Below are 18,090 nucleotides of genomic sequence, written 5' to 3'. Positions count from 1 at the left end.
TACTTGTGTGTTGAACTCAAGCTCAGAAGATAGGATCTTAATATTTGAGGAAGCCGTGTTGTATTTTTGTGTTATTCCTAAGGTTTTAAAACTCCTATAAAGCACAAAATTAACATATGTAAGCTTATTGCTGAGATGGTTGCTGTCATTTTGGCTGAGAGAAAGTTAAGCATAAATAAAGCACATCACAAAATTGAAGTCGGAAGCAAAACTTCTGTGAATACATAGGCAATCAATTTAGTGGTAAATATATATTTTGGCAAGCACTACACCATGTGTAGTAAGGTACTGTGTTGGGGGAGTATTTTCAAATCCAGTTTTGTGAATCATAATAACATGGAGAAGAGGGCAGAGGCCACATGTTCCAGTGGGTACAGTGTTGGACTTGGAGATTGGGAAATGCAGTTCTCTTCTTGCTCCTTAATTGCAGTGACCATATATTGATGGACACCAAATAATTTACCTTATTTTATGCATTAAGTAATATCTTCCTGAAATGCACTTTCAAATTTAATGATGAAAAATACTGAACAGCCACATAAAGGAGAAACCTCTGTTTTTAACTTAGGATTTTCAGTGTAACTCATGTCAGCTTCAAAATTGTATAAAAACCAAAAACCTACCACGACCACCAAAACAAACTTAACTGAAAATGGAAGCCTTATAAAATAATTATTTTAGCCTGTGTTTGGGGCCCAACTGATGTGGACTGCATGATACAGGATATAGGAGGAGGCAAATGATACAGTTTGCCGTTGATACAGTTGCCTTTATTTGGGTATGCTAAAAATTATTGACTTCTGAAGAGAAAACTTAATTTGATTGTTGACTTTTTAAAGTTTAAAAATTAAAATTATTAATACTCTGGTAGGTGATTTGGAGATCTGTTTGTCTAATTCCAAGAACTGTCACTCTGCAAATGAAATTTTCATCCTATTTCCTGAATTATTATGTTAATAATATTGCCCAGTTAGATTTAATAACAGGCCTTGCCTCAGGATCAGAAGTGAATGAAAAGCAGCTTCTAATGAAACTTTAGATTTTACCATTTCTGTGACTAAATATTTTATCTGCTTGTGAGATTAATCTGCATGGACACCTCTGTTCGTCAGAATTTCTGAGTTTGTAGAGATTGCACTGACAGTTTTGAGAGATGATGTTTGTAGCTCAAAAATGATCCTCTACTTCCATGTATAGTTTTCAGAGGTGAATGAGCAGTTATATTATTGCTCTTATTGCTGCCCTGCCTTTGTTATTTTATTCACTTGTCTCGTTTTACATTCGGATTGAGCCATCTGATGTAGGACCATGTCATCTTGTGTACTTGCCGAGAATCTAAAACAATGGGGCCCAGTTACTAATTGGAGCTTTTGGGTGCTCACACAATAGAGGTAATTAGTAATAAATGTACAGCTGTAATAGCAAGTAGTGTGCACAGTGGGCAGTGCTATGCGTGACAGTTAAGTTCCTGTGTTGTGTCTCTAGTGAATGTGTTTGAGAAATCATTGCTCTTCTTTCTTTGCCTTTGTGGTGTTGCCCAGAGGCGTGTTCTCTATTCTGGTGTAAGTGCTTATCTCCTTATACCTTAATTAACTTCTTAAAATATAAATGGCCATGGTACATCGAAATAATATTCAGAAATGTGCTGTTCAGCAGTCTACAAGATTTCTCCATGAATGCTTGTAGTGTCATCTGGATAAAACTTTAAACCTCACATTAAGCACATGAACTTAAGCTTTTTGAGTGAAACAAGCAAACAAAAGGCCTCAATCAACCAACCAGCTCAAATCCCTCATTAATTGATAAATTCAGTTTCACCAAAACCTTGCTTATCTCTTGCTTCTTGCACGTTTTCAATTATTAGCTGCTCATAGAACACTTCTGTTTTTCAGTCCATCCTTGACCAAATTTTTTCCGTCTTATGTTGGTAGTAATTAGAATTTTGATAAATTCTGTTGTTTGGACCACATTCAGAGTTTTATTTCAATAGTTTATTAAATTGAGAGAGTAGAGGAGTTTTCAGCCATTCAGCTAAAAAAACCTCAAAAAAAAACTTTCAAGATGAGACATATCTGGATCAGTTTAATGTCTTTCTCAAGCAGAGGACTTGTTCAGATTCTAAGTTAGACAGGTGGATTACCATGAGACCCAGACAAATGGGTTTACATGAAAGAAATTCACTGTCTTGAGACAAGATTTTTTTCTGTCTTCAAAGTCAGCACATGCTGCTTCTCTGAATCTCTCTGAAGTAAGATACAGAATCATAGAAATCATAGGATCATAGAATGATTTGGATTGGAAGGGACCACCCAGATCATCTAGTTATGAAGGAAGATGGCACGCAGAGAGGTATGCTTAACAAAACCTTTGTTTCCATACAGAATGCCCGTGAAAATTCTCTGTGGGCTTTAAGAGGTCTGTTACATGGACTCAGTTGAAGAATTGTAGCCCAATTCTGCAGTGTTTGTCCATGTGAAAGGAATATCTAAGATGTGGCCTGGTTTAATTCCTGTAGCAACTAAGCTCACACATCTTGTAGCAGGATAGAGAAGAGAATCAGAAGGGTGAAAGTGAGAAAGATCAGGGGGTTGAGATAAATATAAGGAAAAATAAGGAATTTTTACTAGTTCCCATTGGCAGGCATGTGTTTGGCCATTTCCAGGAAGTCTAGGCTTCATGATGCACAACAGTGACTTGGGAAGAAAAACACCATAAATCCAAATGTCCCCTCCTTCCTCCTCCTTCTCCCATTTTTTATTGCTGAGAACAGCATCATATGGTCTGCGATATCCCTTTGGTTAGTTTACAGGTTTAAACTTTTAAATGTAAAAAAGTACTTTTAAAATTGTTTTTTAAATAATATCTGTCACGATTACTTGTTTTTAACGCTTAATATAAAACAAAATAATAGAGATTTTGAGGATATACCTGTAATTATAATATCTTAACACTGCCTTTGCAGGTATATGATGCTGATTGATGGCAAGAATGAAGTTTATATGATTGATAGAGACAATTCCATTTTTCATGTATCCAACCTGGAATTTCCGTTTCGTAAAGATCTTCGCGCACATCTAACAAACACTCTTCTAGACGGGGTAAGGAGCATACTGTATAATTATTGTTACTATTTCAGTGCTGTTTGCTTTTGTTCATAAATGGCCAAATTTTTAGGCCTGCATCAGTGAATCATAGGATTTCAGGAGGAATATAAGTTCAGTCACTGGCTGAATGTGGGAGTTGCATTTTGTAAGAAATTACTTACCTACAGAATAGGACTGATGACTGCTCTGGGGGGAGCTGTTTGTCTTTGAAATAAATGAAGGTATTGAGATGACGTTCTCTGAATATGAGAAAATGCTTGAAGAAAATCTAAAAAATTATTGGAGAACTTATCTCTTGCTACAGCTTTATATTTTGAAAGGGTAAACTTGGTCAATTTTATACCGCTTATGGAAATACTTCTAAAATTTGATAAAATTTTCATGATGTTTTGATACATTTTTGTGAATTGATGTCTTTGTTTCTGTCACCTTTATTTTCAGCTGATCTGAATTTTTGGATGATTTAGAAATGGCTTAGTTATATTTGTTTAAGGCTTAAACATTTCAAAGTTGCTATGCTAATTTAAATTATGTAAACTTGCTAATGAACTTTTTGAGCCAGTTGTAAAGAAAGCTGTAAAGCATTTGGATTTGTGTATTTGGAAGCTGGCCTGGACTATTGGTGGCAAACTTTTCACAACTGTGGCCACAAGAAGAATTATTTGTTTCTGGACTGTCCCATTTCACATGACCGAGAGAATTTCACTAGCTCTTACACTAATAGATCAGTGCAGTTTCCTTTTATGTTTCAGTACTATCGGAGACTCTACATTGCTGTAACTCCTGCTTGATGCAGTATTTTTGTACCTGAGATAGCTTCCATATTGATCCTCTGAAGCCTATTGCACTTTTCAGCCATATTGTCTCTATTAACTTTCTTCCCTTTCTCCGGCCCTTGTTGTCAGTATTCTACTTGAAATGTCACTTCTGTGAATGATGTGTCTTACTGAGCACACATTTACATGGGAAGCGTGTATAAATTGAATCTGTGAGGATAATTACTGCAAGGAACGATGTACTGTCTCAGGGACAGAGAAGCAGATAATGGAATATTTTCCACCACCTCTGCTTCATTGAAAAATTGAGAGCATAATGCAAGAAATGCCATGCTGTCAGCTCAGAAGTGGTTGCACAAGCTGTCGTGTCTGGTAGGAGCCTCTTCAGCCAGGCAGCTTCCAAATGATGTACATATTATTCTTCATGACATACATTAGGTTCCATGCTTTTGAGATAAAAAGCCTGGTATTGCTGCTTTTCCCCCTGCTACTTCTAAAGCTCTTGAGAAAGTAATGACTTGCTATTGGCCATATGGTACAGTCCTAGGTGTTCTTGAGGGAAATGGCTGCTCTTTCATTTGTTTATTTAATTATTCTCTTTATTTCAAACAGATGATGTAGTGAAGGTGGCTGATATGGTGGAAGACAGGGATATTAAGAAAATTGCATAATGTAGGTGTGGGGCATGGTAGAGGGTCTCTGATCTGGTGTGTTATGTTCCCCAGATTTATTGTTTAAGTCTCTTAAGAATGACTGAAGTTCTCTCACGTACCCAGGGCATGAACTATAACTTTGCTTAATTTGTTGTTCTGTAAAAGTTTAACTGTTAATAGTGCATTTTGTTATTTCACTTTATTGGCATAAAATCAGTCTTAGTATGATTTTTTTTTCCTCCCACATTATTTTTTAATAAAGTGAGAAGAAAAATGACATGAAATGAACAAGTACTGATTGAATGAAGCACCCTGAGATAGAACTAAAACCTTTCAATGGATAAATACTTTTCATAGTACAGATTTCTAAATTTGTTTTGGTATGGTCAATTAAATAAAAAGATGCTGCTGGAATATTTTTTTTCAACTGAAATTCCTTTAACATGTTTGAGGATAAGACTTGCCTATTATTTGAAGCATCAGAAGAACTTTAATTTGTAATTTAATATTTGTCTAATGTTGATGCCAAATGAAAATTTCCTTGAATGATCCTTTACTCTAGATGCATGCATGATTGATTTTATTTTATTTTTAAATCCATGGGAGGAAGTTGGCTTTTTATCTTAACATATTTTGCTAATTAGTGCTTGAAGGGCTGTTGAAATTAATTCTTTAATTACAGACTGAAGTAGTTCATACTTCCTGTCCTTGAAGTAGCTTTCTCTCTTTCAGGGGAAGTATAGATTCAGGTGGTCCAATTGGTATTGCTTTAGAGTATTCTTAAAAATATGAGAAAAAAAGGAAACAGAAAACAGGAATATCAGTGCCATGTAGTAAACAACTACTGGTTTTAAGAATACAAAAGATTAATATTCCCCCAACATTATTTAAAATGACAGAATACATGAAACTTTCACAAAGGAGATTTCCATGCATTCAGGGATCTATTAAGTTGCTTTAAGGCCTCTGGTGTAAGCCTTTCATGTGGTTGTCTTTGAGAATTTCAGATGCATTTGTGGTTCATTTCGGGCTGAAATTATTTGCAAACAGTTCTTTTGTGATCAGTGACGTCTTGGGTGATGACAGATCTGCAACACTGTGCTCATCTCCAGCTTTTCAGTTGCAGTTGTTCTGCTGTCATGGAAGAAAGTTTTCTGTGAAGCTCATTAAAACTAATTTAAATTTCACCTACAGGTGACTAGTATGACTTATTCTTTTAGAAGCCAAGTGTTTTGCATCCATAGTGCTGTCTGAGGGAATGCACAGAGTTTTGTTCAAATGTTTTGGCTGTCATGCAAAAAAGCAAAATAGTTATTTTCAGGAGTTTTCTTGGCATTCTGCTTAGCTTTGGAGCAGTTGAGTAGAAAATGCAGAGTCATCCTTAGGCTTGGAGTAACTTTTACAGTTTTAATACAATTTTTTAAACTATCTTAGTTTTGTATAAAATACTGTTTACTCTTGAAGACTAAAGAGGGCCAGGAACTCCATAAATGGAGAATGAGATAAAGATGCATTTATGTTTTTATGTCAGGAGAGACCTTATCTATTTGTAAGCTGCCTCAGAAATTGCAGAACTTAAAACTTTTTGAGTTTGTGAAAGCTGGTGCAAAATAGATTTATGCAAAATAGACTTAAGAAAAAAGGCAATAAACAAAAACTGTTTTCATTCCTGAAATACAGCAGTGTCTAGAATTGTGTTAAAGGTAAATGGATAAAGGATTAAGAAAAGGCACAGGAGAAAAGGAAAAACAAACATATATATTATTAGGTTTGATTCCATACTCTATGTCAACAAAAAAATACATTCTGCAAGTGGCTGGTAAGATTGGATCCTGTGCTTTGGGTTGAATTTTGGATTATTTTAAGTCTAAGTTACTCTCTAGAGATGTGATTCAAGGAAAAAAGCCCATGAGCTCTCAGTCCAGCATTGTTCCTCTGGTACTTGTTCAGCAAAAAGCTCTTAGCACTGTTGCAGGTCTAATATACTGTACAACTGTGCTTTGCAGCACCACAGGATTGAGGAGAGTAACACCAGCACAGTGTTGCCAGGTGATATTGCTCTAATGGAACACTGGTCCTTGTTCTTCAGGCCCACGGGTTAAGTGGATACCTAAACCAGCAGCTAATGGACAAATGCCAGTAGCAGAGGTAGCTTTGAATCAAACAATACTGGCTGTAAATCTGCATGGAGTCTGTAGAAGGAGCTGCATGGATGCAGGTGTGCCTTATGGATAATGTTGTGTTATATTAACATGTCATGTGAGTGGATTTGGTTTTAAGTTATCTAAAAATTGGCTTAAATATAGTCTTATAGTATCAGGTTATTACTCAGGTCAGAGTGAGTGAGTTTAATTGTGGTCATTTCTCAAATACTACATTTTTGCATCTTCTCTGAAGTTTTCTCTGGGGTCTGTTCCCTGGTGTATTTTTCAATTCTCATAATTTCAGGGCAGATTCTGAAATCAGACTGTAAAATAATGATGTGTTAGAGCATTTCTAATCTGAACCATTCCTATGCTCACTTTACAGCTTTTGCCTTATGACAGTTGTATTGGCGTAACTAATGGAGCAGGGAATGTTGTTGTCATGATGGAGATGAGCAGTGCAGGAATTTGTCATCTCATCTTCTAAAGCATTTTGTGCTATTGTTTTTTGCTCTGATAGCTGGGATTTCAGTCAGGATGTCAAAAAGAACAGGAGGCAGGGGAAGAATAAAAGAAGGGAGGAGATGAGGAAAAGGCTTGTTTGATCAGTAATAGAGTGAAAATGTTTACGTGTCTGAAGTGGAGAAAAAGTTAAAAATAAACACTTCAAAGGATTTTCAAAAACAATTCTTGGTCCTCTTTGTTGTATTTTTTAATCCTTCTTAAACTGAATATGCAGAGATTCAGGTTTTTAAAATTAGGCATAAAATCTTGTAATATCAGGCATTGAAATATTTTCAGGGTTTTACATACAAATGCTAACTTTGCATCAAAGCTGACGTTCTGAATATGCATACTGAGAAAGTGAGGCCTTAAACACTATGTGCTCAATTAAATGTGTTCCAAAAAAGTTGTTTCGCCTGCCAGTTCAGCTGAGAGTTAATGAAAAACAACGTCATTCTTTTGTTTCACTGTTACATTGTTATTTGCTTCACCTGATTACTATCAGGAATTTCAGGTGGGGTTTTTTATCCTGGGGTTTTTTTTCCCTTGCATTATATCTTTACACCTTCTTCTGAGTTTGCATATCATGCCTTCTGTCTCTTGAGTTGTACCCATCTGTTCTTGTAGTTAGTTATAATATTTATTTTCAAAGAAGGCATTGCAGCATTGTGTCTGCTGTTCCTTTTGAGAGCTCACCAGGGTCCTACCTAAATATTGGACGCTAGCAGAATGGCATTTTGTTACATCACTTCTGTGTAGACCTTTTTTGCACATGCTGTTTAACAGTGCCTGTGACTAAATTCTTAGAGGGAAGATATTATAATATTACAAAGGAATAGTTTTCACTCATTGGATTCATGTTTTTTTTTAAGTTTTAATTTTAAAAAAGAAATTGTGTGGAATGATGTGTAAGGTCAACTCAGGGAGTCATTCACAACACCTGTGAATGCTGCACATGGCTTTGAAATCCCACTCTCCATCGCAGTGTTGTGTTCATGGAGGATGAAATTCCAAAATACTAAGTAGGGAACTTAGATTTCCCAGTGTTTTTTGGGAACAACACGTTCATATCTTCTAGTTTAGTTTTTAATGCTTCAAGCTTTATGTTTGCTTTAAACCAAATCTATGTTTTTACAACTGAACTGCTTGCTTATTTTTCACAGCAAATTGTGGCTAGATGCTAGGTATAATTCAAGAATCTTGTTATTGTTATGCAGACTGAAAATTAATCTTACATGGGTCAATCAGACTTTTTTGGTTTTATTTTGTAGAATCTATGAATTCTGAGAGAAATTAAAAGGTTGTAAGACGTAAAAATAGCAAGACATTAACAAAACAAAAATAGAGTTGATGTAATGTTCTTCTTTTGGAATAATTCTTGAACTCCCGATTTTGTTTTCATTCTGTCATAATGAACTGTTTTCATGTTTTTCAATTGTTTTATCTTGTTTATGTGAATTTGGAATTCTAACTTTCAACTTTTTTTTTTTAAATTAAAAAAAATTCTATAGCTGATACAACTTATTAGCTAAGAATCAGGTAGGGGTGAAAGGTAGGGAGAAGATGGATTGCATTTAGAGAAGTGGTTATTTCATAATTGTCTCTGGAAAAGATCTACCAGTGGTTGGTTGTTACCATTTTCAGTCTTCATTGCTGGTTCATCAAACTCTATATACTGTGTCTAATTCCTGTCGTAGGAAGCCTGAGTTACAGATGTAACACCACCATGTAAGGAGTATGTATTTTTGAATGTACCCTTAAGTACAGGGAACACTTTCGTGTTTGGATGTTGATCAATAATGTTCTTTCCCTACCTGGCCTGTTTTCAGTCTGATTCGCTGGTACATATTGAATGTTAACTGACTTCATGTGGTGCAGAGAGTGTCTGTGATACTTCTGTCTGAAGGAGCCGTCCTGTTCAGTCACAGTGCAACAACGTTCAAGCAAATTGCAGCTCTCAATGGACACTGTTAAAATGAAAAGATCCAACCTGAGCATAGGCAATGAATGTGAATGCTTGTTCTTTACATCCTCACTGTTGTGCTTCTGACTGTGGGCAAGATTTCCAGTAGCGCTTGGTTGGCTTAGGATTACAGTTCTTACTAAGGTTTCTAAAAACTCATTATTCACTCAAGATTTTGAAAACTATGGGGAAACTAATGTATAAATGTTGCAAATCTGAATGGGAAGCCCTAGCACAGCCTCCTGGTGTTTGTTTTGTTGAATGCTTAATGAGAGACTTTTAAGACCACAATAATATTTTTATAATCTTGACTTGTTGTAAAATTTTTTTTGTAATAAAGATGTGTCTGGTGTTTGCATCATGCTTGCAGGTGTATGCACTAAGTATAAATGTGTCAACATTCTTTTTCTGTATATATGAAAAAAGTGCCAATGCTTTCTCTTTTCTTTTAAGGAAATGATCATCGACAAGGTTAATGGACAGGTTGTCCCTCGGTACTTGATATATGACATTATTAAGTTTAATGTAAGTACTTTAAGTTTTATTGCTTATCATTAGTTATTAATTCCTACTTCAATTTTAATCTTTTTTTATGTAAGTAAGAACTTCAGAGTAAATATAAACACCAAAACAATTTGAGTATTTTGCATCTTGATAACAAGAAATGCATCAGAATTTAGATTGAAAGTAGCCTTACAATACATGTTGATTTATTTCCACTTGCTCAAGAAAAAATGGCCATTTGAAACAGTCCGCTAGACACTCTTGGAAAATGTCCCATTTCTAGAGCACGTTTGAACTATTTAGGCAGTGAAATCAAAGGGGGTGGAGGAGTTAGCCTGGTGTATTTGTTACCAGAGCATCACAGTACTTGTTAGGCTGCTCTGTCACCTCCTTCTCAAATTTCTGTTTGAAACCAGGCAACTGGTCCCCTGCTAAGTCCTCAACAGCAGGGTCTCCTGGTGGCATAGGCTGTAGTGAAAATGTATAATAATAATAATGTATAAAATGTATAATAATCTATTGCAGAAGTTGTGGAAAAGGAGAATAGAGTGTGGGAATAAAATCTTTGTGATCACAAGAAAGAGCTGTTAAACAGTACTGGAAATAGGAAACTTGTTTTCTATAACACTAGCTTTCATAGACAGTAAAGGTCTGAATATCACCAAGGGGCTCTTGCTGGTGTCATTTACAGCCTTTTTTTGTTGTTGTTTTCTTCATAGTAGCCCATATGGTATTGTGTTTTGGATTTGCAAATCAGCATGGAATAGTGCTGATAACACTGGGATATTCTCTGTTATTGCTGAGCAGCACTTGCATGGCTTCAAGCCCTTTTCTATTTCACCCTACTGCACCAGTGAGTAAACCTGGGGTGCACAAAGAGTAGGGAAGGGGACACAGCCGGGACAGCTGAGTCCAACTGACCAAAGGGACATTCCTTGTCATGGGATGCTGTACTGTGCATATAAAGCTGGGGGAAGAAGGATGTTTGCAGAGGTGGCATTTGTCTTCCCAAGTCACCATTATGTGTGATGGAGCCTTGCTGCCCTGAGGATGGCTGAACACCTGCCTGCTTATGGGAAGTGGTGAATGACTTCCTTGCTTTGCTTTTTATGCATGTGCAGCTTTTGCTATAGCTTTGAAACTCTCTTTATCTCACACCATGAGTTTCCTCACTTACACCCTTTTGATTCTTTCCCTCCATGTTATTCCAGGGGAGTGAGTGGCTGTGGAAGACTTAGCACCTACTGTAGTTAAACCACAACAATGTGTTAAATTTAGTCAAAATAGCCCATGGAGAAAACACTAGTATCTGTTAATGCTTCTGGAAAAACAAAATTATTGTTTCAGTGTGCTTAACAGGACAAAAGCAATATTAGTAAACCACAGGACATTTCAGCTTTTCTAAACTACAGTTGACTCTTCCAGTCTTGAGTAAGGTGCTACTCAGCTCAGTCACTCAGTGTAAGTGGGAATTGCAAGTGTAGGCATAGCACCAGTCACCAGAAATTACTTAGGTATTCTTGGAAGCGTAGTCATACTGTGACTTAGGACAGCTGCTTTTAAAAGGAGTGGTTTGTGGGGAAGACGTGTTAGATTTGGACTAGAAGCTTTTTGTTAACACATTTTAATTCTGTATCTGGATGTCCTTTCTCTAGCCTTTTCTGAAAAGTAGGTGTTAGTTTCCTGGATCCCTCCTACCACGAAGACTTTTCCCTAAGCATGATTTACATGTACTCTTCTGAAAAACATAGTCTTTTATAACCACTCATGGGTTCTCATTTTCTCTTTGCATTTTCTTGCCTGCTGCTCCACCTGTGGTTCCATGTTTATTACCTTCATGTCTTGCCTTATCTCTCCTCCCCTTTTGAGTCTAACTTGCCATTCACTGCTGTTACATTTTCGTTTGAGGTAAACATGTAATGTTAGAAGTGTACAGTCATTCAGTTTGGGATGTGCATATACTAGCAAAATAACACTTTTCAAAACTCATAATTATTTTGGTTAAGTTTTCTTTTGTGGTGGAAGGGGAGGAATCCCTCATTTGTAGTGAAGTGTCCAGATTTCACATGATTAATCCCACTTGGCAAAAAATGGAAAAATGATCAATAGGTTTCCAGAGGATTGTCAGTGTTTAGGAAAAGTCTGCTTTTGAACAGGGTTTGGTTTTGTTTGTTTTTTAAATGCTCTGGGAATGAGAGGAGGAGCTGGTTACCATGTAATACTTTTTTAAATTTAAAGATGAATTAAGATAATGTTATCAGTATGAGTACAAGCAGGGCTTTAGCTGCAAGAAGTCATTAACAATGGCCCTGCTATAAAGATTAAAAAGCACAGCTGCTTTTAGGTTAATTTTAGAAGCCTAATGATAAAAATGGGCACCCAGGGATGTTTGGCTTGGCGAGAAATGATCAACAGAATTTTATCACCAAGAGAGGTAAATGTAATATAACTTGTAAATGGCAAGAAAGAGTAAGTTCCTATTTAAGTGGTGTAAGTTAAGTTTTTGTTTATTTTTTTACCACATCTTCGAATAAATAATTACACAAGGTACTGGTCCTGTTCAAAACCAGAACATGCCTCCCCACCATCCAAACAAACAACCTCCACTCCAAAAATTCCCCAAAACAAAGATTGCTCTGGAATTTGGAGGTTTGTTTTGATCTGGAAAGCAGTTGAGTCTTAAAGGTGAATGATGGAGTTAATGTATTGCTGTCCATCATGAATTACAAGATTTGCAGCATGTCCCCTGTCTCACCCTCCACAGGACTCAGCTTACTCTGCTCTGGAAGATGCAGCTTTTCAGCTGGGGAAATGCACATTCAAGCTCCATTGATAAACACCTTTGCTCAGGCAAACCTCATCTTTTAGTCAGGTCTCGTGAACTGAGATATTTTTAGCTAAGCTTATTCTCAAATGCTTGACCTATTTTGCTAGCTAAGCATTGCAGATTTTTCTGGCTTTGTCAGAATATTCCTTCTGAAATGGTGCATTCATAATGCAGAGAAAGTGAGTGGATAAGCACCTACCTGTTACAGATTTTAATCCATGTTATTATTGGTGAGGCTTATTGCTACTTACTTTTTGATTTTGCTGTAGTGTGTCATGAATAAACTCTAGCAGCATTCTAGAAAGAAACAAAGGGAACTAAGAGAATAGACTGATTGACATACATGGTGTGTGTTTGGCAATAGATGTCTATACAGGAAAGTCTTAGGAGGAAGGAAACATAAAAATTGAGTTTCAGTGGTTGGGAGAAACCTGTACTTGAGCTCTTGAGCAAAACATGTCAGTTGGTTTGGTTGTCTCTTTCCATGATAATTGTATTGAATTATGATGCTTATCGTGTATAGCTGCCGCAAAAGTCTGTCTTCAAGGATGCTGATGGAACCCTTTGACTATTTCTTTTAGTTACTGTTTCTGTGACATCTAGTTTCTAAAAGCTTGTAACACATCCCATTTTGTTGCAAGAGATGTTAGTGTCAAGAAAAACAAATGATTCTTCAGATGTAAAAATATTTTTTATTGTAATTTTTCTTCAATCTGAAGCATGGTGTTGATTGTTATTAATATCACCTCAAAATATGACATTGCTGTCTCACTGCTTTCATCTCACCTGCCAAAATCAAATTCATAGAAAGAAAGCTGTATTCTAGTGAAATAAGTGTGCCTTTCGACCTTTGTGAGCTCCACACACAAGAAATCTGGATTTCTCATATTCCTCTGAACATAAAAGGCTGATAGGACCCAACGCTCCTTATGTTGTTTAGTCTTAATGAGTAGAGAGCTAAATCCCTGCAGTGCATGGATTTTCAGCTTCTTGATTTGTGTCTGTTTGTAGTTGAGTCCATCATTATAATAACTGCAGCTGTATAGCTACAATTTCAAATTTGGCAGATAATTTGGTAGGTAACACTAATATAACAGAGGGAGCTGACAGTAGAATGATTGATAGCCCCAGAAGCAAATGCAGGCAAATCCAAATCCCTTTTCATCTGAAACAGTCCACAAAAGAATGTGTCTTCACTCTCCAGTTATCTTGGAGACAGCTCTTTCTGAAAAACCTTGTTTTGAGAAGGTTTTTCTTAGATAATAATCACTAGCTACTTGTAAATGTATGGACACTAAACTTAAACGACTATTTTTTACCTTAGTTAAGTGACAAGCAGTAACACTGGCATGATGTAGGATCTAATTAATGCATTCTTAGCAAAGATGCTGAAAATGAGTACAACTTTCCTTTTCCTTTCTAACCCTGGCCTTTAAATTTTTAAACTCTAGCCAAGTTTTTGTGAGACCAGATTGCAATGGTAAGAATAGACTGAATGCTTGAAAAAGAATAATTATTTAAATGTTTAGAAAGGAGATAGAATTTACATTAAATTTGCTAATACTTTGTGCATTGAATTAAGTCAAGATCAAGATTTCTTTACTTGTCATTATGTGTAGCAATGCTGTTGCTATTGATAAAATTTGTCATGGTAAACAGATATGCTTATCGTAAATCCTGCCCACAGCCAATGAGCTCATTGAATTAATGCATGAAAAATGTTTGTTTTAAATCTCTGTAAAACATTGCTATGTCTGACTTTTCTGTTACAAATCTCATTTTAAAGCAATGTAAGGCTTGCAGTCCATGCTGTCTCTCACTTATTAGCCTATTAACCTTATCTTAAAGTTGTACTGTGAAAGCTTTGAGGGCACAATTCATAGATGCAAGTGTTTAATTGCATCTCTTCTGTTACAAGTGCGCCTGGCTGCCAGTCACCCTTCTGCCCCTAATTTTGATTCTGATTTCTTTTCAAATGGTATCACCTGAAAATACTTTACCATTGACATTATAAAACACTTAAACATTTAAAATGCTTTTGTTTCTAATAGTACTAATAGTAATCTGGAAAGTAAGTACTAAGCACTATGGATGTGTTTGCTCTTGCACCCTTTGGGTTATTTCTTGTGAAGACTTCTCTAACACCCAAATGCTTGTACTGGTGCTCGTGCTGTGTGTTATGTTCTCAATAAGTATCACCTCATTCCTTCATGGCTCAGGGCTGTCAGGTAAATGAAATACAGACCATTCACTCAGTTCTGTCTTGCTTTGCTTTCTGCTGTTCAGTCTGGGAGAGGTGCATTAAGTTTGCTTTTTCTTCTTCCTCCAGTTTTTATGGTGCTGTTTATTGAGAGCAAGGGGAGCCTGGTCAGATAATGCATTACAGTATAGGAAGAGCAACAAATGGTGTCTTATAGGATGGAGAATCAACACAGTAAGGGAGTGATGCTGCAGAAGCTTTGGGGGCTGTGAAGTACGATTGATGTATCATAGCTAGTTGTCATTTTAAAATCTTTCTTGCCTTATTCCCTTCCCCTGTTGATCACCTTTTATCTGTCATTAAAAACCTGACTTGTTCATCTGATCACCACAATTTGAAAATCTTCCTGTTTCTTTGGTAAACTTTCAGGCAGCTACCTTGTGCTTGCTTCACTGTTACTCCTTGTATTTCAGTAAAGTGCACAGCAACTGAAAAGTAGCATTTCTGTTCATTTTTGCATCCCTTTAAAAAAAATCTCCTTTGCTATGATGCATGCAAAGTTTAGATTGTTGTTGAAGAGTGATAATTAGTACTTGCTGACCAGGACGTATTTGCTGTTTTCATGCTCTTATTTTTTTATCTAACAAGGTGCTTGTTGTTGGGGAGCATTCTCTAGTGTTGTAATTAGCTTGAAGCTTGACTGTTTTACTTGCTGGTTAGATTGTGTGAAAAAAAAAACCCAACAACAACAATAAGTCCATGTTGATTTCTTTCTTTCCCTTACATGTATTACTTTTATCTTCCTTTTCCCAACCCAGTGGGCACTATGGATCACAGTGAAGGTGTTTTGTTTTCCATATTTTCCAAAACAAGGCTTTATGAAGTATTATATAAAAGTGAAAGGGAGTTAATTAAATTCTGTCATGCCTGTGTTATTGTCAGAATATAAGCGTTCTTATTCCTCAACATAAAGCGCGTCTCACCAGAAGCTTTTGAATGGCAGATTATCACTAATTGTCAGGGGAAGAGACACAGTGTTGCTCCTGGGAGAGAGATACAGGACAAGTAGTTCTCTAAGAGTAACTTTAGAAGTTACTATGATACTAAATCCGTTATATTTTTCAGGTGTTTGTATCTTTGTGTCTGCACTCTAACTTGCTTACCCTGATGTGATACTTTTTCAGCAAACCGTGAAACTTGCTATAAAAAAAAATACAAAGTCACACCTGAAAGTTTAAGTTCGATTGTAAATGAAAATAACTGAGATATTTTAAACCTGAAATACTGTTTGGAGAATAAAGTCCAAAACCATTTTTTCTTTGTTCTTAGGAGGTTTCCTTAAAGAGCTTTTCTCAGTATCTTTGGTAAACAATTTTCTGCTTCTCATGATTCAAACCCTTAAAACCCCTTCTCGCTTTTTAGCTGAAGTATATTTTTTTTCTTCTTACACTACAGAAACTTACGATTAAATAGAATGAAACTTATGATTAAATAACTGTCTCCTTCAGCTCACAGTTTGACAGTCATTCCCATAGGTACTGCCAGGTGTACTTATATCTAGCTTCTGTCTCAAGCAAATATTCAGATCTCTTAAAAATGTGGCAGTAATCACAGCTGAAGTGGAAGGTGTGAAAAACTTTACAGTGGGGCAGGTTTTCCAGTTGCATTATCATGTCCAGTTTTCTAAGTACTGGCAATGAAGTCTTAAACAGGGCTTTTCTTGTCTAGTATATTTCAAAACAAAAATCTGTAGGCAAAATAGAGCATTGGGGAAATGTCATATGGAAGCAGTGAGAGTGTTCCAGTGTTTTAATGTCTTATTTCCCTAACTTAGTTTTAATTATTCCTTTTTTACAATTAATCTAGCAACAATATTTCATTTTTTCCAGCTTTCTCCCAGTCTCTTCCCATTTTTTTCCTGTTTCTAGGGGAAAAGAACTAAAGAAAAAGAAATAGTCAAAGTTAATCAGAAGGATGTAGCAAATATAATTAGTGTATATTCCAAGATTGGTTTTATGAAGGTTGAGATCAGGACCTCACTAGTATTTTCTTTTTCATGCCTAATTAGGAGAGAATTGGGATAATTCAGTCTGGAAGAGAGAAGGCTTAGGGGAGACGTTATTGCAGCCTTCCAGTACCTGAAGGGAGCCTAGAACAGATCTGGAGAGGGACTTTTCACAAGGGTCTCTAGTGATAGAAAAATGGGGAATGGATTTAAACTGGAAGTAGTCAGGCTGAGATGAGGTAGTAGGAAGAAATTTTTCACTGTGAGCTTCATGAGGCGCTGGAGCAGATTGCCCAGAGAAGTTGTGGATACCCCATCCCTAGAAATGTTCAAGGCCAGGTTGGATGGGGCTTTGAGCCACCTGGTCCAGTGAAAAGTGTCCCTGCCCATGGCCGGGGATGGAACCGGTCGATCTCTTATGTCCCTTCAAACACACACCACTCTATGATTCTAACAAGTTGGAATAGCTTGACTGACTGCTATGGTCTAGGAGACAATCTGAATGCTGTATTTTCCTCCTTTTTAGAATATTTCTCTTATTTAACATAAATATGAAGCATACCACTTTCTCTTGAAACGAGTATTATATTTCCAGTGTTTCTTACTCATAAGCTAACGATGTACACAATGAACTAGATATCTAAAGACAGATTGTGTACTGAAATGATAGATATTTGCAAGTCTTCAGGTGTTACAAGCTGATACTTAACTTTTAGTTCTATCATGGTTCAGGCAACGTAGGTGGTTCCTTTTCTGAGATAGTCGTGAATAAGTGCTGATTGTTACTACTATTTCCCCTTTCCCCCCTCGTTTTTAGTTTTTACAAGACTTCATACTAACTGTACTAGACAGTCTTATTTTAAATACCATGAAGTGATTTATATTCTAAAAACACTAGTGCCACAATCTTTTCAAGTATGAAATGGCTTGAATAATGTTTTTAAGATGAAGGAATTTTCCCACGGTTCTTTAATTCACTGCAGGGATAATTCTTTCTCATAAAGACAGCCGTGTGAAAACCCAGCAACAGCTATTCCTATGAAGAGTCATTGTGAATGGCTGATAGAAAGGAAGAAAGTGTGAGGAGAGTAGAAGTAGAAACAGAAAATATTGACTGCAACACATACTAGGTGGTCCAATTAAGGTAAGAATAGCTCCCTACTACGTGCAACACAAGCACTAAGAAAAATAATTAGAAAAAACAGAAGCAGTAAATTCCTGTGTTTGACTTTGAAGATAGCCTGAATTCAGTGTAAAATAAATTATTAAAACTTATATTCCCATATGCAGTCTTTTTGTGTGTAAATATCCCATGGTGGTAATGACACATTTATTTTATAATTAGGGTTTTTTCCTATGACTTTTCCTTCTGTAATTGAAGTGGGAAGTTCATCTACTCAAATTACCTGA

The 18,090-nt window shown here is 36.3% G+C and overlaps 1 protein-coding gene across 2 annotated transcripts in view; it reads left to right on the top strand.

The window, feature by feature from the left end:
• RNGTT (RNA guanylyltransferase and 5'-phosphatase) overlaps positions 1–18,090 on the top strand; it is a 171,775-nt gene that overhangs the window by 39,390 nt on the left and 114,295 nt on the right. The window contains exons 9-10 of one of the 2 annotated variants that reach the window (XM_038130524.1): positions 2,963–3,098; positions 9,598–9,669. In XM_038130524.1, coding sequence (XP_037986452.1) covers positions 2,963–3,098; positions 9,598–9,669 — 208 coding nt within the window. The remainder of the gene's footprint in view (positions 1–2,962; positions 3,099–9,597; positions 9,670–18,090) is intronic. The other variant, XM_038130525.1, reaches the window with a different exon arrangement.

The sequence above is a fragment of the Motacilla alba genome, chromosome 3, assembly GCF_015832195.1.
Source record: "Motacilla alba alba isolate MOTALB_02 chromosome 3, Motacilla_alba_V1.0_pri, whole genome shotgun sequence".
Lineage (NCBI taxonomy): Eukaryota > Metazoa > Chordata > Aves > Passeriformes > Motacillidae > Motacilla > Motacilla alba.
Note: the sequence above shows the minus strand (reverse complement) of the source record. Positions and strands in the feature narration are given on the sequence as shown.